Source organism: Brachionichthys hirsutus, chromosome 5 (assembly GCF_040956055.1).
Source record: "Brachionichthys hirsutus isolate HB-005 chromosome 5, CSIRO-AGI_Bhir_v1, whole genome shotgun sequence".
Classification (NCBI taxonomy): Eukaryota; Metazoa; Chordata; class Actinopteri; order Lophiiformes; family Brachionichthyidae; genus Brachionichthys; species Brachionichthys hirsutus.
The window spans coordinates 274,308-301,174 of record NC_090901.1 but is presented as its reverse complement, the minus strand read 5'-3'; the positions used below and the strand labels follow the sequence as shown (position 1 = coordinate 301,174).

At 47.6% G+C, this 26,867-nt stretch overlaps 1 protein-coding gene across 1 annotated transcript in view; it reads left to right on the top strand.

Annotated features, from left to right (window-relative positions):
* The first annotated feature begins 1,106 nt into the window (after positions 1 to 1,106).
* abtb2b (ankyrin repeat and BTB (POZ) domain containing 2b) overlaps positions 1,107 to 26,867 on the top strand; it is a 31,725-nt gene continuing 5,964 nt past the window's right edge. Inside the window, exons 1-4 of the mRNA XM_068739879.1 lie at positions 1,107 to 1,431; positions 1,564 to 2,097; positions 20,634 to 20,783; positions 22,856 to 23,045. Of these exons, the coding sequence (XP_068595980.1) occupies positions 1,107 to 1,431; positions 1,564 to 2,097; positions 20,634 to 20,783; positions 22,856 to 23,045 (1,199 nt within the window). The remainder of the gene's footprint in view (positions 1,432 to 1,563; positions 2,098 to 20,633; positions 20,784 to 22,855; positions 23,046 to 26,867) is intronic.

Below are 26,867 nucleotides of genomic sequence, written 5' to 3'. Positions count from 1 at the left end.
GACGTGGTTTTAGTTTACCTGAGTTTACCTGCAGCCCTGTTGACTATATGACGTGGTTTTAGTTTACCTGAGTTTACCTGCAGCCCTGTTGACTATATGACGTAGTTTTAGTTTACCTGAGTTTACCTGCGGCCCTGTTGACTATATGACGTAGTTTTAGTTTACCTGAGTTTACCTGCAGCCCTGTTGACTATATGACGTGGTTTTAGTTTACCTGAGTTTACCTGCAGCCCTGTTGACTATATGACGTAGTTTTAGTTTACCTGAGTTTACCTGCAGCCCTGTTGACTATATGACGTGGTTTTAGTTTACCTGAGTTTACCTGCAGCCCTGTTGACTATATGACGTGGTTTTAGTTTACCTGAGTTTACCTGCAGCCCTGTTGACTGTATGACGTAGTTTTAGTTTACCTGAGTTTACCTGCGGCCCTGTTGACTATATGATGTAGTTTTAGCTTACCTGAGTTTACCTGCGGCCCTGTTGACTATATGACGTAGTTTTAGTTTACCTGAGTTTACCTGCGGCCCTGTTGACTATATGACGTAGTTTTAGTTTACCTGAGTTTACCTGCGGCCCTGTTGACTATATGACGTAGTTTTAGTTTACCTGAGTTTACCTGCGGCCCTGTTGACTATATGGCGTAGTTTTAGTTTACCTGAGTTTACCTGCGGCCCTGTTGACTATATGACGTAGTTTTAGTTTACCTGAGTTTACCTGCAGCCCTGTTGACTATATGACGTGGTTTTAGTTTACCTGAGTTTACCTGCAGCCCTGTTGACTATATGACATAGTTTTAGTTTACCTGAGTTTACCTGCAGCCCTGTTGACTATATGACGTAGTTTTAGTTTACCTGAGTTTACCTGCAGCCCTGTTGACTATATGACGTAGTTTTAGTTTACCTGAGTTTACCTGCGGCCCTGTTGACTATATGACGTAGTTTTAGTTTACCTGAGTTTACCTGCAGCCGTGTCGCGTCGCTGTCCTGCACTAACCAGCATGAATGATAACCAGTGTAACCAGTGTAACCAGTTCAGTGGAGATGAATGGAGCTCTCACTTCCGTTATCTTCCGTTTAACAGCCATGGCTGCTATGAACAACGTCCACATGAAAACCCTGGAGGACCTGACGCTGGACTCTGGCTACGGCGCTGGGGACTCCTGCAAGTCCCTCAGCTTGTCCTCGTCCAAGTCCAACTCGCAGGCGTTCATGACGACCCCTCACAGGGGCAACTGGTGGTACCACTCGGGCTCCATGAACAGCAGGAACAACAGCTGGGACACGGTCAACACTGTCCTCCCCGAGGACCCGGAGGACATCTTCTCCAAGTGCCCCCGTTTACCCGAGCTGGAGGAGTTCCCCTGGATGGAAGAGGAGGTGGCCAACATCCTGCGTAAAGTGGCAGCGAGTGGGCTCCTGAAAGGGGGCCCCGCTGCTGGGCTCTCGGGGAGTGGGCCCCTGAAAGGGGGCCCTGCCGCTGGGTTCTCGGCCGAGGCCGTGAAAGGGGGCCCCGCTGCTGGGCTCTCGGGGAGTGGGCCCCTGAAAGGGGGCCCTGCCGCTGGGTTCTCGGCCGAGGCCGTGAGGCGCCTGTCGGCGCTTCTCCGCAGGGCTCTGATCCGGATCTGCAGAGAAGCGCAGCGGCTCAGCGTCATGCACTGTCGCTGCACGCGCTTCGAGGTGCAGAGCGCCATGCGGCTGGTGCTCAGCTGGGCGCTGGCCGACCACTGCGTCGCCGCCACGGTCAAGGCTGTCTCCATGTCCTGTATGAGCGCCGGGGAGCTGCTGAGGAAGGGCAAGTCGGCTCGCTGCGGCCTCTCTTTCTCCGTGGGACGCTTCTTCCGCTGGATGGCGGATACCCGGATCTCCGTGCGTGTCCACGAGCACGCAGCCATCTGCCTGACCGCGTGCATGGAAGCTCTGGCTGAGGAGATAGGAGCCCGGGTGCTGATGGCCGAGAGGGGTCATTGGGGTCCGGATTTGGGGTCAGCGTGCGCCCCGGTGAGTGCAGATACCCTGGAAGGGGTGGTGAACAACGACGCAGAGCTGTGGGGGGTCCTGCAGCACTACGAGCACCTCATCTGTGGGAAGAACGCTCATGGTAAGAACACCTTTACCTTCAGTGCATTCATTTAACTCGGAGACTAACACACGACGTGCATGCAGCGCGTTTCTGCTGGAGCAGGTCAAAGGTCATTAGCCTGCCCTCTAAGTCAGGATGGAACACGAGGCCATCTAGAACTGATTGATCATAGCCTGCCCTCAGTCTGTTGGGCTTATTTCATTGCAAAGGAAGTTAAAGTGCAGCCTTTGCCCCAGAATTTCACCAGATGTGTTTTGTTTGGGTTTTGACCCTATTGTGGTGAGTTCAGTCATTGGTTTTTGCCCCAGAATTTCACCAGATGTGTTTTGTTTGGGGTTTGACCCTATTGTGGTGAGTTCAGTCATTGGTTTTTGCCCCAGAATTTCACCAGATGTGTTTTGTTTGGGGTTTGACCCTATTGTGGTGAGTTCAGTCATTGGTTTTTGCCCCAGAATTTCACCAGATGTGTTTTGTTTGGGTTTTGACCCTATTGTGGTGAGTTCAGTCATTGGTTTTTGCCCCAGAATTTCACCAGATGTGTTTTGTTTGGGTTTTGACCCTATTGTGGTGAGTTCAGTCAATGGTTTTTGCCCCAGAATTTCACCAGATGTGTTTTGTTTGGGTTTTGACCCTATTGTGGTGAGTTCAGTCATTGGTTTTTGCCCCAGTATTTCACCAGATGTGTTTTGTTTGGGGTTTGACCCTATTGTGGTGAGTTCAGTCATTGGTTTTTGCCCCAGAATTTCACCAGATGTGTTTTGTTTGGGTTTTGACCCTATTGTGGTGAGTTCAGTCATTGGTTTTTGCCCCAGTATTTCACCAGATGTGTTTTGTTTGGGGTTTGACCCTATTGTGGTGAGTTCAGTCATTGGTTTTTGCCCCAGTATTTCACCAGATGTGTTTTGTTTGGGGTTTGACCCTATTGTGGTGAGTTCAGTCATTGGTTTTTGCCCCAGAATTTCACCAGATGTGTTTTGTTTGGGTTTTGACCCTATTGTGGTGAGTTCAGTCATTGGTTTTTGCCCCAGTATTTCACCAAATGTGTTTTGTTTGGGGTTTGACCCTATTGTGGTGAGTTCAGTCATTGGTTTTTGCCCCAGAATTTCACCAGATGTGTTTTGTTTGGGTTTTGACCCTATTGTGGTGAGTTCAGTCATTGGTTTTTGCCCCAGTATTTCACCAGATGTGTTTTGTTTGGGTTTTGACCCTATTGTGGTGAGTTCAGTCATTGGTTTTTGCCCCAGTATTTCACCAGATGTGTTTTGTTTGGGGTTTGACCCTATTGTGGTGAGTTCAGTCATTGGTTTTTGCCCCAGAATTTCACCAGATGTGTTTTGTTTGGGTTTTGACCCTATTGTGGTGAGTTCAGTCATTGGTTTTTGCCCCAGTATTTCACCAGATGTGTTTTGTTTGGGGTTTGACCCTATTGTGGTGAGTTCAGTCATTGGTTTTTGCCCCAGTATTTCACCAGATGTGTTTTGTTTGGGGTTTGACCCTATTGTGGTGAGTTCAGTCATTGGTTTTTGCCCCAGTATTTCACCAGATGTGTTTTGTTTGGGTTTTGACCCTATTGTGGTGAGTTCAGTCATTGGTTTTTGCCCCAGAATTTCACCAGATGTGTTTTGTTTGGGGTTTGACCCTATTGTGGTGAGTTCAGTCATTGGTTTTTGCCCCAGAATTTCACCAGATGTGTTTTGTTTGGGTTTTGACCCTATTGTGGTGAGTTCAGTCATTGGTTTTTGCCCCAGTATTTCACCAGATGTGTTTTGTTTGGGGTTTGACCCTATTGTGGTGAGTTCAGTCATTGGTTTTTGCCCCAGAATTTCACCAGATGTGTTTTGTTTGGGGTTTGACCCTATTGTGGTGAGTTCAGTCATTGGTTTTTGCCCCAGAATTTCACCAGATGTGTTTTGTTTGGGGTTTGACCCTATTGTGGTGAGTTCAGTCATTGGTTTTTGCCCCAGAATTTCACCAGATGTGTTTTGTTTGGGGTTTGACCCTATTGTGGTGAGTTCAGTCATTGGTTTTTGCCCCAGAATTTCACCAGATGTGTTTTGTTTGGGGTTTGACCCTATTGTGGTGAGTTCAGTCATTGGTTTTTGCCCCAGAATTTCACCAGATGTGTTTTGTTTGGGGTTTGACCCTATTGTGGTGAGTTCAGTCATTGGTTTTTGCCCCAGTATTTCACCAGATGTGTTTTGTTTGGGGTTTGACCCTATTGTGGTGAGTTCAGTCATTGGTTTTGAGATGGGCCAGTGTGTGTAATAACAACGGACCATTATTCTGACCACCCTTGCTTTTTATAGGCCTAACCTGGGTTGTGCAGGCCTCATGCCCCTCTACCACCATACCACCTGACCCCCCCCCCGCCCTAATCCTTGCCTTCAGCTCCCCTCAGCTGCTGAGGTCCTACATCGCCGCACACTAAAGACAATATCCACTTCACGCTATCAAACCTGGTTGTCTCAGAGGGAGCGAAGGCTGATGATCTTTTATGTACCAAGACCCAGCCTGATTACCCCCCCCCCCCCCCCCCTCTTGGTTTCTTTTTCTTTCTCAGGGGCTGGCTCACATCTGGAACTCTTTAAGTCAGAAATGACTTCTATGCCTCCAATAACAATTCTGAAACTCCCTCCCTCTTCTCCTGCGCACTCTTGGCCTCCCCTTCTTCCCTTTGCGTTCACGTCCACTTAATCTTTATCTGTTTATTTCTTACGGTCTGCAGGGACAGAGGAACCCGTTTTGGATCGTATTCATTACTCTTACACACTGTCGTGGACACACGCGTGCACTGAAACCTATTTAGCCTGTTTTGTGTGTTCATTCCCAATCATTCCACAACACTAGTCGAATCCTTCTCAAAGTGCAACTGTACAGCAGAATCCATTTGCCTTTCATTTGTCCACTGAGGAAATGGCCGGAGCAAGCGCTTCCTGGTCTGATGTGTATTGATAGGTCTGTGAGGCATGCTAAAGTGCAGCCTCACAGAGGCTTTACTAATGGGCAGTGGAAGAGGCTATGAAATCATTGATGCTTCTGACTGGCACACAGACGTCTGAACACTGGCTGAGCCAGCCCGATGGTTTTCCATGCTGCAGCCCCGTTTAGGCTGTTGTGGAACTTGTGTGATGTTCACAGACCTTTTGTATCTGTATCTGTTTCCAAAGTTAGCTGTTGCAGGAACAGTCCCACCAGTGACTTGACCTTGAGCAAGGCTGGAAACCTTCAAAAGCGCCATCTATGAAGTTCGTGTTTGAAAAGCTCTACCTGCCTCTTATGGATCCTGGAGCAGGGACTTTTTCAAAGAGTGCATTCATATATGAGAGCACAATTTACCCCAATAAATAAACTTTGATTTGGTCCAGTACGAACAAAAGGTTCAGTCTCTCTGCTCCAGCGCTATAAAGGTCATAAAAAGGCTGCGAGTAATGAGTTTTGGGAGCACTGAGAGAGCAGGGCATATGATTTGCCTCTCAGTATTCCCCTAAATATGTATTTAGCCCAGAAAGAGGCGTGGGAACAGCGGGCAGAAGAGATGCCGAGAAAGCAACCCAGCATTGTGGTTACACATATGGGGAAACCAGCATTCTCAAAATACACTACCCGCTCCACGAATCTGGAACGGGGTCAAATCCGGGTTTGGAAAACGCATCAGGACATTAATGTTGTTGTGAAATAGTTTCAAGTTCATCCTTCTGTGATGCATGATGGTCTACAAACTCCACATGCTTGTGTTTGTCCCAAATAACTGCAGACACTGTAGGAAAGCACTGTCAGCAGCGCGGTGAGTGTTAAGACCACGAGTCAAGGAGCTTCGGTGGATCGTCAGGACGTAAAAATGAGCTTTGCTTTCACGCGGAGGTGCGCGCACCACCGTGGAACACACACACACACACACACACACACACTCACTCTGACGGGCCTCCTTGCTGGTCCCAGCTGTAAGAACACTGATCCATCACACCGCTGACGTTCCTGTGTATCAATGGCTCAAACATTCGTCTATATAAAGGCTTCCTTTGGAGAACGGTGAATGGTGCCATTACGAAACACGTTTCATTGATTCAGGAAAGTCCCACTGCTGTCACTGTGCTGCTTTTAGCCTCTTCTTTGAAATGTATTTTACTTACTTTGACTTCAAGCCACACCCACCCACACACAGCAGCATGAGTCATCACTCTTCGCACTGTTGACAGTAAAGCACTGATGAAGAGGAAGTGAGGAAAGATGGGGAATAAAGATACAAAAGAGCAGCAGGCACCGTTAGACACCCAGAAATAGACAGAATATTTTACAGGAGCCTTCAAATCATTATTTCTAATTTATAATCACAATCTTGGTAAGTCATTTTTGAGTTTGATGCTATACATGGAGAACAGGCGTGTTCAAATTGGCACTGAGCACCTTCAGCTTGTTTAAGTAGGAGAATCGGCTGCAGTGTGTCAGGTGTTACCACAGAGGCCTAGCCGTGGCTCCTAAGGGAATCCGTCGTGCACGTCGGCTTGTGATTGCAGCCGGAGGAGCTAACGAGGGACGCAGGAAGACTGGCTGAGGTCTTGGACGGGACGGCTTGCTGAATTGCCTGGATGGTTATAATGAGAGGAACTACCATGCATCACATTACCTTCATCTTAAGTCTGTGTTAGAGACAAAGCAACATAAATCAAACACTGGCATGTCATTGTTGGACATTAAAAAGCAGTCATTGTCATTGTCATTGTGTAGATGTTGTGATTGTAATCCTACCAGAGATACGGATGGAAATGAACCCCATGCTAGTAAATCCAGCTGCCGTGGTGTAATCGTCAGCATCATGTACATCTCTATGAAGGGGGCGTTGCTGCATGAGCCTGGCAGCCATTGGTTGGTGCTATGCAGGATATTCCATACCTGCTGGGTATTAACCGAAACGGTACCACCAGGAACGGCTGCTTTTATGGAAATACAAAAAGGCAAAGAGGTTCTACGCAGTGGAAAGAGGGCTTTAGTTTTTAAATAAATGATGGAAGGAAATGCAGAGGGCAAATGTATAATTGGGCTCTTTGGATTTGGTCACCAGACTATTAGCCTCATTGTCCATGTTGCACACATTAACAGTTACTGTAGCAACACTCGGGGTACATGGGGAAATGTCTGATGATGGATATTAGCTAGCATTCCTTTCCATGCGTGTGTGATCCTGCAACATGAAAGCCAGGTATTGTGTTTCCAGAGAGAGCGATCCTGTCCTCACGTCCTCTGAAAGGCTGATCAGACAGATCTCTGCCGCCGAGGAAGCATTTGTGTTTGTGCAGGACTCCCCTTTGAAAGCATGTGCGTCAAAGGAAGGGCAGCAATCACTGGAAATGAGGGTTAGGGCTATGGTCTTCAGCAAAGCCTTCGATAGCTGTGTTTTCTCTCTTTTCCTTCAAATCTAAACTGTTGTTTTTGTAAATGTAGTGAAAGAGGGAGCTTGTTCTGATGTCAGTGACATCGTTGTCCAGCTCAGTCAGAGCAGCAGTGTGTGGAGCAAAGCTCATTCAATGCACTGGAAAGGCAGACACACTTTTCTATAGATGCACTGTTGCCACACACACACACACAGCGAGAACAAAGAGAAAGATATAGAAACATCCACTGTGTGTGTTAATTTGCTGCATAATTATGCGACCACCGTCTTTGATATTTCTTCTGCATGGTTTTCTTCGTGATGTCTTCTGTCTTTCCATCTTTGTCTTTCTCCTCTGAAGTTGCAGTTTTTTCCCTGGGATGTATGTGTGTGTGTGTGTCTGTGCACGTGGATGTGGATGTGTTTGCTTGTGTGTTTAGTGTTTACTGTAAGCAGAGTTGATTGAGGGTTGGTGAAAATATATCCTACCTGAGGTAAGAATGAACTGTTAGCCACAGGTCGGACTCTTTCAGGAAGTGTGAGATTCCTTCAGCTCACTGTTGTCTGAGTTGCTGCTGTTGTCATAACGAAGGTCATTAATCCATCAATGCACAGTACAGATGAGATCAGAACAACTTTATTATCCCCGTGAGGGGCAATTCCTTTCACAGCCAGCAGAGCCACACCGCAATTCAGTCAACGCACAAGCGAAACATAAAAAGTGCACAAGTGGAATAAAAGCTGGTCATAAAAGGCTGTTGATAAAACCAGTGGATGCAGGAAGAAATGACTTTTGCAATCTGTTTGTCCTGCACTTTGGTACCATGTACCGACGCCCGAAAGGGCTGAACATGTTCGGTACTTCAAATGCCAAAGTTACTGGACTTTTGTAGAGTGCTAGCCCCGGGTTATAATGATGTAGCATAATTTAAGGGTTGTTCTACCCTAAGAGCCCCATTGTACTGTTAACTAAAGACCTCAACAAAAGGTTCTTACTTGTCTTGCTCCATCAGACACTGGAATGTAGTTGTTTTTGTGCTGAGCCTGGAGCTTGAACGCCACGGCTCGGCAGCTTGTTCATATTCAGTTCTGCTCTCGTCACAGGAGTTGTGTTGACAGCCACACCCTGACTTTCTACTTTTTATCTGTCAGCTTTGTAGATTTCATTCCCGGGCTCTGGCCCTCAGCTGTGGGACTGTCTGTTCATCCTATGGTCCTGGGCTGTGTATTACTCTCTACATTTTACTCTCTACAGCCTACGGTTCAAATGTTATCGTTTAAAAACCTTCACTTTTCCATCTGCAGCCGAGCACCCAACCGCGTCTCCTAAACATGTCACCTGTTGGATCAAGGTCTCCCAGGTTCACATGTGGTGATTAAAAGAGCCACAGCATATTTGGACCAAACTCGTGTACAGCAAGGCTTTCTGGAATTCCCTTGTGGCTTGTGGAAGGAAGGGGCACGTTTAGAGCGGGACCATATGGAGAACACATGTTGGGTACAGGAAAGCAGACTCTGCTGCAGCCCTCGTCTCTTTCCCGTCATAATATCCGCGTAGCTCATCCTCCGCATGCCCTAAACAAACACTTCTCACCCCGTAGGTAATTAAAAGGCGATGTGTGTAATTGAGAAATGTTTGTAACATACTTGAGTGGAATTGAGGTCTGGCGCCTCACCGCACATGCCAGCTTTGTGATTTAGGACTTGATGAACATGCGAAAGTTTAGACGATGTTTCTGCAACTGTCGTCATGGAGACTGGAGACACTCCTTCCTGCACAAAATCACCACGTCTGCGTGTTTTCTTTGAATAGCTTGTATTTGGTTTTGCGTCTGTGTTGTTTTTTCGAGGCTGTAAACTCGTGCGGCTCGACGGCCTGGGCATGATGCTGCTGCGATAGAAATACTGTGACCTCATGTTTTGTTTTTACGTCACTGTTTCTGTGCAAGACATTTCTGTTTGGGTACTTTCCTCTCAATCTGTACATAACATTCATATAACATCATCACGTTGAACGTATTTGTGTTCTTGGAATTATTTATCGCCGTCCATTACGTCACTGTGTGTGTGTTGTGTCAGCCGTCTGTGTCCCTGCAGGGTCACAGACGATGCTGATGATGATGATGCAGTTTGAGGCTAACCATAAGGCGAAACAACGATGAAGACGGGTGCACATAGCCTCGTGTCTGAGTTCAGTAGTGTGGGAATGTTAGACTACTATTCAGTGTGACCTTGTGTTGGTAGCGTGTCTCCATAGGAGAAGAGGAAGTTAAGCAGACCTTGATCCCGACACACAAGCGTCCCTCGTAGATCCGATTCTGTCCAACTCTCCATTGGGATTATTAAACATGTTAGGATTGAACATTTGTTCCACTCGCGTGACCAGTTGGCACAAGTGTGACTGATTTAGGCTATTAAAAAAAGGCGTATCTTTAGGTAACGTGAAGTCCTGCCAACGCCCTGGCCTTATGGTGGTTCTGTTGAACAGGGTTGTAAAGTCACTCTGTAAGGCAGCCTGACTGTAAATCATGTAAGACCCAGCCAAGCAATTGCTCCAGCAGAGGCCATGAAAAAGGAAGCGGTGGAACGGAAGAGGCCAGCACCCTCTGCGCTTTGTCATTCAGTCAATAGTCTGCGTTTGGCAGGTAACTGCACACTGCCAGGGAAGTCCCCCAAGGAAAGAGGCTTTTAGCGATCTAGTTAGGTGATGAAAAGGACTGTGTGGCTGCGTAAGAGGGTTGAGGGGGCAGATGTTCCAGTATAGGCTGAGTGAGGTTGAGTTTTAGCAGCAGTGGTTTCCTAAAACCATTTTGACATTATTGTGTTTAAAAACAAAAAACCTTTTCAGCCGAGGAACTTGTTTTGACACGATGTGAGAGCAGACAAGAGACGGTCTGGTCTGATGTTAGAAGAACATGGAGCGTGCTGTATGTGGCAGGAAAGGAAAGCCCACAGGCAGGAGACGACTTGATGCGTCTCCGTGGCGCTCTGATAACATTGTGCTTTATCTCAGTGTCTGAACAGAGGAAGATAACAGAGCGAGCAGCAGCTGTACGCAGTCACTCTGAGAAAGTCATCGAGACACCGACTGATTCGTAGCAGAGAGTCAAACAAGAGAAAGTTAATCACGTTACCAACGTTGTGATGTTTCCCCCCTGGATGTAGTTCATTCAGATGTCTCTGAATGTCTCTACTCTCATTCAGATCATCTCCAGACTCGTGCTGCTGTAGAGGCCCCTCTTCTTGTTCTGCCCCTCCAGACACCTCTCAGGAGCTCCATATTTCTCTCCCTCCATGGCCTCCATCCTCCATCCTTCAGCTTTCATTCCCTTATTCATCTGTTTTGTTGCTCCCGATTCTCTGTGCAAAAGCCTTGAAATATCATCGAAAACCAATAGCATACTGTGTGTTTCTGTGTGTGTGTGTGTGTGTGTGTGTGCATGAGTCCGGGGGCGAATGAAACACCTTTGTATGCCTTTTTATTTGCATTTACTTGTGAATTTCTAACTATAGATGAATAATTCTACGACATGAAACCTTATGGACTTTTATACAGTGTGGAACAAGTTAACAGCATGCCTAGAGGAGGAGAGTGTACTAGTGCTACTTGTTGTATTTGAAATAGTTCAACATGTGCATGCAGGAGGATTCTCCCATGTGCTGAACATGGTTCTACCTGAGTCGGTGCAGACGGTGGAAAAAGGAAGAGGGAATGAAGCGATGGAGGAGCGAGATGAACCTGTCTAGTGGTTCTTGGCTCTACTGCACTGCTTCACTGCGGGCCATAATTATCCTCTGACCGAATCATGTCGCTATAGCTCGAGTGGTGAGCTAGCACAAGGAGGTCGAGTACTATTCATGCCTGGGCTTGTGCATTTCTGCTTCTAAGACGCTCTGGCTCACCGTTCCAGCTAGCCTCGTCACGACTGCTGGTACAGCTGCAAATTGGTTTTGTGTCACCACAGTCTGCAAACCCAGCTGGTGAAAGAACTATCCTGGCCTCCAGCATGCCTCTGTCAGTGGTTTACTGCGCTTCCTGCCGGTCGTCTTCTTGCCGAAGGTCAAACGGTGACTTCCCACACAGGACTGCTGTTAAACGGGCTCCCAATAACTGGAAACATGAAGTCAATGGCCCGAACCCAATCCAGCCCTTTCTTCTACCACAAAGAGTTGTTTTTTTATGATAACCATCCAATGGTTGCCAATGGCTGCGCCGCTTGTCACATCACCGGTATCTTAGTGACCTCATGGTTAAACTACACAGACGAGGTTGGGTCACTCTGGAAAGTACAGATTCGATGCCTGGTTTGCTCAGGCGTCCTTTGAAAGCCTGCTAGCATTGTGCTGATATACCCGCCTGTTGCTTGCTACCATATTTAACTATTGATTAATGTGAATTAATTTGCTGGTGTCAAAATGCTGGGAGAATGCTGGGAGAATGCTGACGTCATTCAGGCCTTTGGCTGGGGACTCTAAAGGTCTTCTGTTATTCCCCTTTGTATTTTATTTTTATTGTTACCCCTGTTCTCATCCGGGAGCTCCCACCAGGTTCTTATCATGGTCTTTATGGATTATGTCATACCCTATCATGTTTCTCTCTAGAGGGAAAAGTTAAAACATAACTTTTACAAGACTTTCTTCTACAAGAAGTGTGTGCGTGTTTTCTTAAGTCTTTGTGTGGTCAAATCCCTGACTCTGAACACTTGGCAAGGAGTTAAATGAAATATCCCATGAACCTCTCCTTCTGTCTGTCTTGCCATGTGTGGTCATGGGGTTTCCCAAGAGGGCAAAGCAGGGGCTGCTGCTTGTAATGCAATGGTAGGAAGTACAAGAGTTAAACGTTGGAGACATGTTACCAATACGGGGGGTTGATGGGTGTTCATCAGGAACCACGCGCATGCTCAACCATCAATATCACAGCCAGACTGAAAACAGATCAATCACTCAACTGTGTGCTCAGGAGTCGAGTGAGCATGAGCAAGAACATTCCCCCAAAGCATTCACACGTTGCTGTTAAAGGCTCTCGCTCCTGTGCAGTCTGGGCTCCGGGAACGGTTGTGTGGTCAGGATGTGGCTTGCACTTCTCACTATCCGTGATTTACTAACGACACTCATGGAGGTTAGACCCTGACACTCGGCACATATTACAAGTCTGACCATAGAGCAATGTGGAAACCTTTTCGGTTTCAGTTGCATCCAGTGCAGCCTCATCCAAGAAAAGGATGTCCCTCCAGATTTATTGATTGTTTCCTGCCAAGCTAAGTTTTATTAATTTTTGTGCAGTGAAAGATGGAATATACTACAAGGCTGGGATGGAAGCTTGTGTGTTAGGAAGAGCTGGTGGGAATATCAGTTGAAGTGAATTGACCGGGCCCTCTTCAATACTCAGAAATGCATTCACACACACACACATGCTTGTGAGAATTGCCTAGATTCCTAAGCAATTAAAAGGTAAATGTTTCTTAGAGTTCTTAGTTTGTAGAAATGTTGGTTTTACCTTTTGAAGGACATGAAAGAGACCGAGAAAGACAGCAGTGTCTGTCGGGCTGATGTCTTTCTCCATCTGCTGTTTAGAGGAGAGGGTTTGAGTGGGTGGTCTCGTATGCATATGACCTGCATAACGCACAGATACACACAATCATGCAGATTGACACATTTATTTAGAACGCACAAATGGACAGACACTTTAGAACGGACGAAGCTTAAACCTGCCTGAAGTTGTCGAGATGACCTAATAAAATAATTCAATGACACACACTGAGTCAAGCTCGTCTGGAGTACCTGCAGAGGCAACAGCTGGGAACACACAGCAACAAAAAGCACACACACACTCCAACAACTTTATTTGTGTTGTTGCCATGCGGGGGCTGAGGAATGTTTGAGCAGGTGCGCCCCTCCAGCGAAAGAAGCACACTGGGTATATGATGTATTTGTATTTGAATGACATCATCCTTCTTTGTATTTAAAGGGCCGGAGTACAGTGTCGATGACTCGGCATGATGGGAAATGTTATAGCAACAAAATACCTCCTGACTTTTCTCATTTTCGTTTTCACTGAAGCTGCAGAGCAGAACTTTGAATCTCGGCTCCTTTTGAATCAGAAGGAACTCTTTGATAATGAGAATGAATTTGCTTTTATTTTTCATTTTTATATCATAAGCCAACTAAAAATAACCTACATTGCCATAAAACACTTATAATCTGTTTGTTGTTGTTCCGCATTTCATTTATTAAGGACCTTATTTGTATCAGAGGTTCAACCAGAGACATCGTTTTCTCCAATTAATTATTGTAAGCATTTGTGATAAATGTAATAGAATAAGACCCTTTTATAATCATCTTGTGATGCACCAGAGAGGCCCGGTGTGTGTGTGTGTGTGTGTGTGTGTGTGTGTGTGTGTGTGTGTGTGTGTGTAACTTGCTTAGTGTTTCCCACTGCAGCCACCACATGGGCGCTGATGAAGGAGTGGAGGGTGGATGGCTTTTTGTGTTTCAGTGTTGCTCTGTGGGCGTGAAAGATGTGAAGGTCGAAAGGTGACATGAATGGATGAAGGCCTCTTTTGGGGTGTGGACACTCCCTCTGTGTTGCGTGTGTGTGAGTCCGGAGTGAGTTGTAAACCCTCTCTGGGTGTCAGATGGGTCATGCAGCCGGTTGAATGAGTGACTAGTTTGGTTAAAGGTAGTTTATTGCCTGCTGCTTTAGCGGTGGACATGCTGACACGCCCCGCAGGTCCCTGACACGCCCAGGTCACACACAGAGAGGAGAATACTTAGAGCTCCACCCTACCCTCTGCTTCCATCTGCAAAACTGAAAGGCACGTCATTTGCACCTTTGACCAGACATCAATGTGGTGCGTGCTAACACATCAGAATGCCATCGTGGTCTGCTGATTTACCGCCACTCACACTCATCCAGTGGTATTGATCTCCGGATTGACTGTCGTCACGGCGAGGACAGCTGTGGCTAACGATAGCACGGATGGCAGCAGAGTCAGGCAGATGTGAACGGCCCGGCCCCCGTTACTCACAACTAAAGAGAGGTGTAACGTTCGAATGACGCTCTGTCCATTGCTCTAAAGTGCTGCTGAGTTGCCATGGTGATGGGATCATGCATACGCATCCTCCCTATTTTATCCATGGTAGGTTAAGATTTCAATACTGTAAGACTACCTCTTTGGACACTCCAGATAGTCGTGTTCTGCCCCTGCGCTCCGCTGTGAAACTCGGGGTTAGTTTGGCTTTGAGAGATTGAAAGTGTGAACTATCCTCCAGTCCTAATCGTGTTCTAACGCCTCCCAACTGCTTTCCCAGTTTGAATCACTCCATTCTGCCCAGCAGAAAGCTGCTTCAGATTTACAAGAGGAATCTGGATCGTGCTCTTTGAAGTCCCAGACTCCCCAGTCTTTGTCTTAAACCCACTTGGTGGATTGTGAGAACCCTGCTGCAGCAGGAAGAAGTTATCTGAATGGAGCTTTTGAAAGTTCTGAACTGTCTGTGACTTTCTGGATGTCACTGGGAAAGGCTCCAGGAAATCTGTGAATGAATGTGCTGACTAATGTGTGAATCCTGTATTTAGTAGAACTAGAGTTAGGAACTCATCGTATTAGTAAGTGTTATTCATGCAGCACTCCAGTGTGTTTCTGTCTCTATGTTCAATTTCAAGGTTATCATCAGTGACGGAACTAAAACATGAAGCTCATGAGCCTCACTGAGTCACGTTCATGTTTATTTAATCCATGTTAGGTTATTCCAGATTATATCAATAGCTGAAGGCTTAAACCGTTTCATTCTGGCTGCCACCAAACACCCAGAGTTCCCGTCCGTTTGAGGGCATCGACAGAGAGGAGAGCGACCCACCCAGCCTACTGGAGTCCATGCCCCCCCCCACCCCGCCTCAATCAGTGGCTTGCTTGTTGCTCAACCTGACTGCTTCTCTGTTCTCAGTGAAGCCCATCGGACAGCGAGGGTGGGGGCAGTTTGTGCCAGCATGCAGTCAGACACACACCTTGTGCGTTTTGCCCCGCCTGCCGCCTGTACTGTTATTTGTCAGGGAACCAAATAGAGGTCGGTTTATTTTCAAACGGGCAGATGAAGCAGGCGGGACTGGACCGGCTCCAGCCGTAGCCTCAGCGGTACCAAGTCGTGCTGCCGCCATTACATTTTCGCTCCACAAGTTCTTGTGGGTGTTTCTTCTTTCCTGGACAAACATTCGCCTCCTGGCAACAATTTTGTGATGGTGACATCATTTCAATTCAAAAGTGGATTTGATTATTAAGGGGTGGGTTTGAGGTGGGAGTGTGTTATTGCAGCATTGTCCCTGTGTAATTTATTCCATCTCAGAGAGACAAAAGAACCAGCCTCCACATACAGTACAGCCTCTTTCATGCCCCCCCCCCCCCCCCCCCAGCGCTGTACAACAAGCCAAGCCTGTAAAACTCCAGTCATGGAGCTATACCATGTGAAGTGACATCTCGTATGCTGAAGGAAACTCGATGGCCACTGGCACCACAGTTACCCTGGGAAATATAAGAAGCATGATTAGAGAGAGGGAGAGAAAAGGGGGGGCGTGCTCAGGGTTAGCTGAATGGTGAAGAGAACCGAAGGCATTTAAATCCTGCCACTCCTAATTTGATCAAGTTTGTGTGTGTGTGTGTGTGTGTGTGTGGTGATTAGCTCATTTAACAAGCGACCGAAAACCCAGGAAAAGTGTTTGTCTAAAGCAGTGCTTCTCAATTATTTTCTGTCGCGCCCCCCCTAGGAAGAAAAAAACATTTCGCGCCCCCCCCCCCCCCCGAAAAAAACAACAACTTTTGTATCCTTATTAACATACAAAGAATTATGAAAAAGAAAGAAATATAGATCAACTTACAACAAAGAATAACTTTATTACCATTTTTTTAGTCTGCAACAGAAAATGAGGAAGTCATGTCTTTCTTCTTCTCCCACCGTAGATTGTTTACAACCGCTCTTCTTCTGCTAAGCCTCCCTGCGCGCACTCTGACAATCAGGGCGCCACTGCCAACTACTGGAGTGGATGTGCAATTACACTTTACTCTCGTAAGGCAAAAAAACATTTTCTCCGCGGTCACAGGCGCCCCCCCATTTGAGAACCACTGGTCTAAAGTCAGCTAACATAATTACATAACACCTTTTAAAATGGTGCTAGCTGCAGTATAAATGTATTAAATGTACGTCACATAGTTCAAACAGATCCAAAAATCTTACTTCCAGTGACTTTTCAAGGCTTTGCTTTTAACTGTTTATTTCCTAGAAAGCATTTTTACAAGCCAAAAGCCCCCCCTTATTTTTTTTATTTTTTTACAGGACAGCAGGAACAATCTGAGAACCGCAGGCCCCCCATGTGATTCCTTCACATCCACCACAGATTAACTCGCCTTCTTTCCATCCTAGCTCACAGCTTGCCGTGAGTAATGGCGTGTGTGGGTGTTCTCCCTCGGCGATCTCGGGAAGCCCCAAGTTTGCACAGCTGATAAGGTTGCTTCCTCTTTTGGGACCGGCTGAGGGTCACCTCTGACCCATGACTCTTTGCAGCCAGGGGTCACTAGAGGTGTCGGGGGGACATCGACCAGACCCGCTTCGCTTGTCTATCACGGTCTGTGATCCATCAGGTGTGTGTGTGTGTGTGATAAGTAACTTTGATGTCTTTCAAATCAAACATCAAAACACCTTGAATTGCATGCGCTGTAAAGGTTCTGAATGCTTCTCTGTCCGGCCCCAAGTCCACATTGAGAGTTTGTACTTTGAAAGACACGCTAACAAGTCAAATGAATGAATGATTATTTTTAGCCCGATACTAATAGCCCACTTTAAGACCCTAAATGGCCCTCTGTCCCACTTGGATTCTGTTTAGATAAGGAGTGTGATGAGGGCCCACCAGAACAAGCAAACGCATGGATATTTTTAACCCCATGTGCTAAAGCAGAGCTAAGTCCTCTTTCCCTGCAAGCAGAGAGACGTGCGCATACAATAAAGTTCATTCATCAAGCGCTCTTATTTCCTCTGAAATCCCATCTCGCCTCCAATAAAAGACCAGTGTGAGGCATTCAATGTCCTGAAACGGGCTGAAGAATGTCGTGGGCGTGGGCAGGGTTGGGTTTGTGGAAAAGCAGGTGCTTTGGAGCCCTGAAGTGTGGAAAACAAGAGCCCCGGACTGAGTGTAGGATCACATCTGGCCTATGGATTACACTGACAGGAGCATGTGTGAAAATCAGAGGAGACACTCTGGGTGTGATGCACATACCCAAAAACAGTCCTATTAAATTGTTCTTTTATGTCTGTCAACCCTTCACCCTCCATCAAGGGAGTAGCGCCGCGCCCCCTGGCCCGGAATCAGAGCTCCTTTCTGGCAGGGGGAAACGCTTTCGGAGCCCGCTTTCCACCGATCCATTCACCCCGTCTGTAATGAATGAAGAGTTTCTTAGAGGAAGGGCAAAGGAGATGTCCTTTCGGTTTACTGGGCGTGGTCCTCCTGTCTCTCACACCCTCTCTCCAGACGAAACAAATCAGCAGAGACACTCGGGGCGTAGAGACAGGGCAGGGCGACAATCAAAGAAAGTCTCGGGATGCTTGTTTATTGTCACATTCTAGTCATTATTATTTACATTCAAACATTCCTTGTCTGGTTGAGTGTTCGTCTAATGTGGTCTGGGGCTGAAGGTGATCCCAAATATATGTGGAGAATGTAACCGTGAGAAGCAGCAAGTCATCAACACTGACGCTAACAAATTATGACATTGGCAGATAAAAAGTGATACCGCAAGAAAACAAGGACTCGAGGCGCGTAGAAAAGCTAGTGGCTACTTTTTGTGACACGTTTTACTTGCAGGTTGCAGCTAAAGATTTCTGTGTTTGCCTGAGAATCGATTGGAATCTTGGCGGTAATGTAATTCATGATAAGACAGCCGGGCGTGGCAGCGTGTCCCTAGTGGCCGTTTGAATCTCTTGACCTTTCCATGGCCGTGTGTCCAACATCGTTATCAGCGATGGCTTGAGCGTGACGGCGCTGTACTGGCTTTGGTTTGGAAGGTTTGGGGCCGAACGCCGGCTTCGTGGTCGATTTCAGCCGTGATTAATAGCTGGCATTCCCACATAGCATTCCCACATAGCATTCACACATAGCATTCACACACAGCATTCACACATAGCATTCACACATAGCATTCACACACAGCATTCACACATAGCATTCACACATAGCATTCCCACATAGCATTCACACATAGCATTCCCACATAGCATTCACACATAGCATTCCCACATAGCATTCCCACATAGCATTCACACATAGCATTCCCACATAGCATTCCCACATAGCATTCACACATAGCATTCCCACATAGCATTCCCACATAGCATTCCCACATAGCATTCACACATAGCATTCACACATAGCATTCCCACATAGCATTCACACATAGCATTCACACATAGCATTCCCACATAGCATTCCCACATAGCATTCCCACATAGCATTCACACATAGCATTCACACATAGCATTCACACATAGCATTCACACATAGCATTCCCACATAGCATTCCCACATAGCATTCACACATAGCATTCACACATAGCATTCCCACATAGCATTCCCACATAGCATTCACACATAGCATTCACACATAGCATTCCCACATAGCATTCACACATAGCATTCACACATAGCATTCCCACATAGCATTCCCACATAGCATTCACACATAGCATTCCCACATAGCATTCACACATAGCATTCACACATAGCATTCACACATAGCATTCCCACATAGCATTCCCACATAGCATTCACACATAGCATTCACACATAGCATTCCCACATAGCATTCCCACATAGCATTCCCACATAGCATTCACACATAGCATTCACACATAGCATTCACACATAGCATTCACACATAGCATTCCCACATAGCATTCCCACATAGCATTCCCACATAGCATTCACACATAGCATTCCCACATAGCATTCCCACATAGCATTCACACATAGCATTCACACATAGCATTCCCACATAGCATTCACACATAGCATTCACACATAGCATTCACACATAGCATTCCCACATAGCATTCCCACATAGCATTCCCACATAGCATTCACACATAGCATTCACACATAGCATTCACACATAGCATTCACACATAGCATTCCCACATAGCATTCACACATAGCATTCACACATAGCATTCACACATAGCATTCCCACATAGCATTCACACATATAAGTCAGATTGTGCAGATAAATTCCCTTTGGAAACAAACTAATAGTGTCTTCGGCTCTATTGATGTGCCGTTTGTTCATGAGACGCGTTCTTCTCTGTCTGTCCTTGTCTTCAGGGACTCAACATGTCTTCTATTCTGTTCTGTTTGTCTAAATGGAGACGTCTACCGCTGATAATCGCTCCGTCACTTGGTTTTCTGTAGAGCAGCTGCTGTCCTGACTGTGGATGATGCTGACACCCAGAAATGTCTCATTTCATTTCAATATCATCGTAAAATACCAAACTTTGACTCAAAACTAAAACTAATTCTCGTCAAATCATCTCGCTTTAAATTCCGCCTTTGACAAGTTCATATGTACATGAAAATATTTATAGGACTGCCTTTGTGTTAAACATGTTTAACCTATTTTACCCTCCGGATTTAATCTGCGCTTCATTTTTAACCGAAGTTCGTCTTTATCGCCGGGTGCTGTGGAGAACTGACGGGAATGTTTCTTACATCAGAGCTTTTCCTTCATTCGATCCTCTGAGAGGACTCGGCTCGCCTGCAGCACATGGGAATGTCGTTTAGGGAGAGTTTGTGAATAGGATCCATGGCAGGGAGCTCGCCTGAAGCCAAAGGGATGGTTAACCTCTGGGCTGTGGACCGTTCACCCCGGCCGGCGGGCTGCACTGTAGCTGTGGATCTGACCCCTGCATGTAAGAGCCTTTCAGATACGTGAGCAAACACAAGTCTGGCTGACTTTTACATGACTTTGATATTTCTGCCAGAAAAAGAAATCCCAAGTTCCCGACAGCTACCAGAAAACGGTAAAATAAGATGATCTATCTGTCTTGGAGACATGGGTTCTAAACAATGCTTTGTCCCTCCTGTAATCCGGCGTGGATAGGTCGTTGCAGACACGATGGAGACTAGTTATCACATGACGTTCTCTCTGCGCAGGTGTTCTGTCTCTCCCGGCTCATTTCAGCCCCTACACGGAGAACCAGCAGCCGCCTGTGGACCTCAGGGAGGACGCGTACGCCCAGCTGGAGCTGAGGACTCTGGAGCAGTCCCTGCTGGCTACCTGTGTGGGCAGCATCTCTGAGCTCAGTGAGTACGCAGAGGTCTGCTCTGAGATCTTTCATTAACACTAAGCGCTCTTAGAATGATGAGCCATTGACCCACGAGTGACCTTCAAATGGGTCTCTGGAGTGTAGCGAGCTCCTGAATGTGTGTGGTCGGTGTGTTTATTCAGCGTATGGTGACAGTTATTTTAAATAACTGTCACCGGGTGGTGATGGCTATTAAATGGCCAGTTTTCCTTTCTCAGGCTTAATTTACAGATGTAGTCGGGGGACGTGTAAAACTACGAGAGGTTGTGGGACTACAGGAGTCGAAATGACAAATGCCTTGAAATATTGTAGCGTCTGAATGTGTTTGTACATATGACGTGTGCACACGGGCACACACGGGCACACACGGGCACGCACGGGCACACACGGGCACACACGGGCACGCACGGGCACACACGGGCACGCACGGGCACACACGGGCACACACGGGCACACACGGGCACACACGGGCACGCACGGGCACGCACGGGCACACACGGGCACACACGGGCACACACGGGCACACACGGGCACGCACGGGCACGCACGGGCACACACGGGCACGCACAGGCACGGCGCCGTGCTGTTCTTGACTGTGCACACAGTGTCTTTAAAACTGGAGGCTGTCAAGGAGTTGGCGGGTTGGAGAGCTGAAATCAGGTCGTAAAAAAGTGAGAAAATGTTGAAGGCGTGGAAAGGAAGGCAATTACGTTTAAGAATGGCGTGCACACACTCACACACACACACACACACACACACACAGGAGCAGCACAAGGCCACGTTCATACGGCGCTGCCGTTAGCGAGACGTTAGCGTGCACACGCTCACACACACACACACACTCACACACACACACACACACACACACACACACACAGGAGCAGCACAAGGCCACGTTCATACGGCGCTGCCGTTAGCGAGACGTTAGCGTGCACACGCTCACACACACACACACACTCACACACACACACACACACACACACACAGGAGCAGCACAAGGCCACGTTCATACGGCGCTGCCGTTAGCGAGACGTTAGCGTGCACACGCTCACACACACACACACACTCACACACACACACACACACACACACACACACACAGGAGCAGCACAAGGCCACGTTCATACGGCGCTGCCGTTAGGGAGACGTTAGCGTGCACACACTCACACACTCACACACACACACACTCACACACACACACACTCACACACACACACACTCACACACACACACACTCACACACACACACACTCACACACAGGAGCACTCTTTCTCTCACTTGGTCAGTGGACTCTTTGTGCCACATCCCTCTTGTGGAATGAGGCTGGGCTGTTCAGGGCAGGGCAGGCATCCTTCAGACTCATTCACACACACACACACACACACACGCACACGCACACACACAACAGCAACATTGACGGCTTGGCACTCTGACCTCCGCCCAGGAGAGCAGGCAGACACAGCAGCATCTGTGCTCGGCTGCTCAGGCCTGCTGGAGCCCTCGACGTGATGGAGAAATGACACTCTGGAAAGATGAGCCCAAAATATTTGAGTTAGTGTCAGCAAGGTGATGTGAGACGTTGTTCAACATGGGGGTGTTTCCTGTGACCGTCCAGGTAACCAGAAGATGAAGGTCAGGAGTGAAAACGAGCTTTATTAGAGCTCGTCGAGCCAATCAGGTATCTGGGCTCACACAATGTGAAACATTGATCTACTGCATTGGCTGAGAGTCTTCCGTCACCTTCTAATTCTTTGAGGTCTTGATGTATTGATACGTCCATGAAATGTTCCTCCTGACCTCTGGAACTCAGCCTCGGGCCGCGGGACAGGAGAGGAAGGCAGGGAGAGGCTCCGCCCTAGGAGACCTCCTGGAGGTGCTTAACACAAAGGAGGCCCTTCAGCTTGAAGTGGGGTCAGCTTTTGGGGGGGGCGCTTAAATCTTACCCCCAGACCCCTTATTACCCCTCCTTGTCGCCTCCCACTCATGGTAATTGGTTAGAAATGAACCCAGGGCTGAATGAGCGTTACATGACGACCCCCCCCCCCCGTCTGTGCTTGTGTTTGTTCCAGGTGATTTAGTGTCCCGTGCCATGCACCACATGCAGCGCCTGAGCCCGGCCCGCCTCAGCCGGCCCCAGCAGCCCGTGTCCTGGTCGCCGGACGCCCTACACACCCTTTACTACTTCCTGCGCTGCCCACAAATGGAGTCCATGGAGAATCCCAACTTGGATCCCCCTCGCATGGCACTTAGCAAGGAGAGGTGGGAGTCGTGCATGACTGCTCCAGTTGATCTCAAAAGTGATAAACAGCTTCTGAAACAGCAGTTCTAATCTCAAACAGTGATGTTTAGCCCGTCGCCATTTCGGTTTCGGCCTCAGAATGGATTTAGTTTGGTCCGTGAGGCTGGCAGAAATGTGAATGCCGCCGGGTCAAGTCAAAAGCGCAGCAAGCTTCTAATCAGCAGCTCCTTGGGACGCTGCCTGACCCCCTTCAGGTGATCGTTTTCTGTCGGGGAATGACAGGTGAGTAAGAAGCTGCAGCTGTTAAAGTGGATGGATGGGAAGTAGTGCCGGCAGTGTTCATCAGGTTGAAGGTGGTGGTTTAAGAGGTCTCTCATTAACGCTCTCTAAATCAGGCGGGCTCTCCTCAGAGCGTCTTCGTCTTTGTGCAGCACTCTAGTTCATGTTAATGGAGATCAGTCTTCAGTCTTCAGACAAATGGCTGCAAATGTTTGGACGGCCTGAATGAAATGTTGACCTGATCATTTTGAAAATGGTTCCTGTCTTTAAAGGACATGTTTGTGTTGCTGGTTTCCCACAGAGCAGCGACCTCGTTTCTCTAATGAATTGATATGAGACATGAAGGTCACGCATAACTGCTCACCAGCGCCTGCTTCGGGAGTGGAGATTAGTGTGTGTGTGTGTGTGTGCGTGTGCGTGCGTGTGCGTGCGTGTGCGTGCCTGATGGCTCTTCAACATTTAAGAATGAAGCGATGCTGTGTGTGCAGCGGGTATAGAAGCCCCGCCCCCCATCCTAGCTGTGTCCTACACGTCCTCCGGTGTTTATAACGTTTGTAATAGATCAGTCTGGATGAACGTATCATACTCTATATCATCATCATCATCATCATCATCACCATCATGCCTCGGTGTGAGTCCAGGCTTGTTAAATGTTAACGTGCAAACCTGCCAGCTGATCCAGATTCCTCTCCTTCAGGGGGCCCCTCAGCTGAAAGCGTTATAAAACCAGCGCCGTGTGGGGCGCGTCGTTAAGCGTGACCCGGACCCGGACCCGGAGCCTGGTCAGACACAAAGACCTGATGAACCTCATTGATCAGACGGCCTGCAGGATCCCAAATAGAACCTTGTTGCTGCCTCCAGAGCGGTTCAGAGTTCACGCACGGCTTGCTTTTATGGATCTCTTGAGTTCTCGTGTGCACGACTTAGACCCCAGCTGTTAGTATTTGGTGATGGGGTACTTTCAGAGAAATACACTGTACACGTCAGGAGCGTAGAACGTTGTCAGTCAATCTACTCGGGTAGAATCACTGGTATAGATCTACACACTTGGTGCTGTGCAGACACCGACTCGGGTAGAATCACTAGTATAGATCTACTCACACTTGGTGCTGTGCAGACACCGACTCGGGTAGAATCGCTGGTATAGATCTACTCACACTTGGTGCTGTGCAGACACCGACTCGGGTAGAATCACTAGTATAGATCTACTCACACTTGGTGCTGTGCAGACACCGACTCGGGTAGAATCGCTGGTATAGATCTACACACTTGGTGCTGTGCAGACACCGACTCGGGTAGAATCACTAGTATAGATCTACTCACACTTGGTGCTGTGCAGACACCGACTCGGGTAGAATCGCTGGTATAGATCTACACACTTGGTGCTGTGCAGACACCGACTCGGGTAGAATCACTAGTATAGATCTACTCACACTTGGTGCTGTGCAGACACCGACTCGGGTAGAATCGCTGGTATAGATCTACACACTTGGTGCTGTGCAGACACCGACTCGGGTAGAATCACTAGTATAGATCTACTCACACTTGGTGCTGTGCAGACACCGACTCGGGTAGAATCGCTGGTATAGATCTACACACTTGGTGCTGTGCAGACACCGACTCGGGTAGAATCACTAGTATAGATCTACACACTTGGTGCTGTGCAGACACCGACTCGGGTAGAATCACTGGTATAGATCTACTCACACTTGGTGCTGTGCAGACACCGACTCGGGTAGAATCGCTGGTATAGATCTACACACTTGGTGCTGTGCAGACACCGACTCGGGTAGAATCACTAGTATAGATCTACTCACACTTGGTGCTGTGCAGACACCGACTCGGGTAGAATCACTGGTATAGATCTACTCACACTTGGTGCTGTGCAGACACCGACTCGGGTAGAATCGCTGGTATAGATCTACTCACACTTGGTGCTGTGCAGACACCGACTCGGGTAGAATCGCTGGTATAGATCTACTCACACTTGGTGCTGTGCAGACACCGACTCGGGTAGAATCGCTGGTATAGATCTACTCACACTTGGTGCTGTGCAGACACCGACTCGGGTAGAATCGCTGGTATAGATCTACTCACACTTGGTGCTGTGCAGACACCGACTCGGGTAGAATCGCTGGTATAGATCTACTCACACTTGGTGCTGTGCAGACACCGACTCCAGGCCTTCTCTTTCCATCGGTGGATGAGAAGGAGCAGGAATGGATAGATGTGTTTTGTGATACGAAGCAGCCATTGGAGTTTCTGTCTAACCACAGATACAGCAGATACTGTTACAGTCTTCATGAGAGTAATCTGACTCTAGATCAGTTGTTAGCCTTGACCCTATGCCTCGCATGATGAGGGTCTACTTTAGGACCCGTTTGAAGTTTCTTGGACCTGGAACTTGCTCATAGCTTCAGGATACACTTCAGACCGGACTGATGAGAGCAGTGAATCGTGTGTGTGTGTGTGTGTGTGTGTGTGTGTGTGTACTCGGGGCCCACTGTTCCCAGCATGTAGCCTTAGCTTGTCGGCTCCCTAAGTTAGCCAGTAGCACTATCTTGTTTCAGTGCTAGCAGGCGGTTCGGCTTTGATGTCACGCTCTGTGGCAAAGCTGACGTTGTTCTGGGCAGGGGGCTGAGGGGCGTAATCCAGGTGGGACGTGCATGTCCACCTGTAGGGAGAGGCCTTCAAGGAAAATAGGAGAAATGAATTGTGGGACGGGGGCCAGAGCTGTGTGGGTGATGGTGCTGAAATGCTTCAGCTGTCTCTAGTCATGGGCCATTGACAAAGGTGTGTACACACATATGGCCTTGTGCAAATCCACACACACACACACACACGCACTCATAACAGTAAAGGCTAAGTGATATAAAACTTCATCTGAAGGTAATTCAGTAGAAATCATTATTTCTTGCACTTAAAATGCTGATAGGACAAGAGAAGGGCGGATACAACCTCTCAGGTGGATCAATAAGCAGTAAGTGTTAATAGCTTGATAAGGAACTGCTTCACACTGGACTAGCGCCAGTGCTGAGTGCACCCTAAAGTACCGGGCTGGGGGGGGGGGCTTCAGAAAAGCTCCTTTGAGCCAACAGACTAATGCAGCCAGTTTGCTTCCAGTAGGTCCATTAAGAGGAGTCGAACTTTGATTCCAGGCTTGAGGAGTCGAACTTTGATTCTAGGCTTGAGGAGTCTAACTTTGATTCCAGGCTTGAGGAGTCGATCTTTGATTCTAGGCTTGAGGAGTCTAACTTTGATTCCAGGCTTGAGGAGTCTAACTTTGATTCCAGGCTTGAGGAGTCTAACTTTGATTCTAGGCTTGAGGAGTCTAACTTTGATTCTAGGCTTGAGGAGTCTAACTTTGATTCCAGGCTTGAGGAGTCTAACTTTGATTCCAGGCTTGAGGAGTCTAACTTTGATTCCAGGCTTGAGGAGTCTAACTTTGATTCTAGGCTTGAGGAGTCTAACTTTGATTCTAGGCTTGGGGAGTCTAACTTTGATTCTAGGCTTGAGGAGTCTAACTTTGATTCTAGGCTTGAGGAGTCTAACTTTGATTCCAG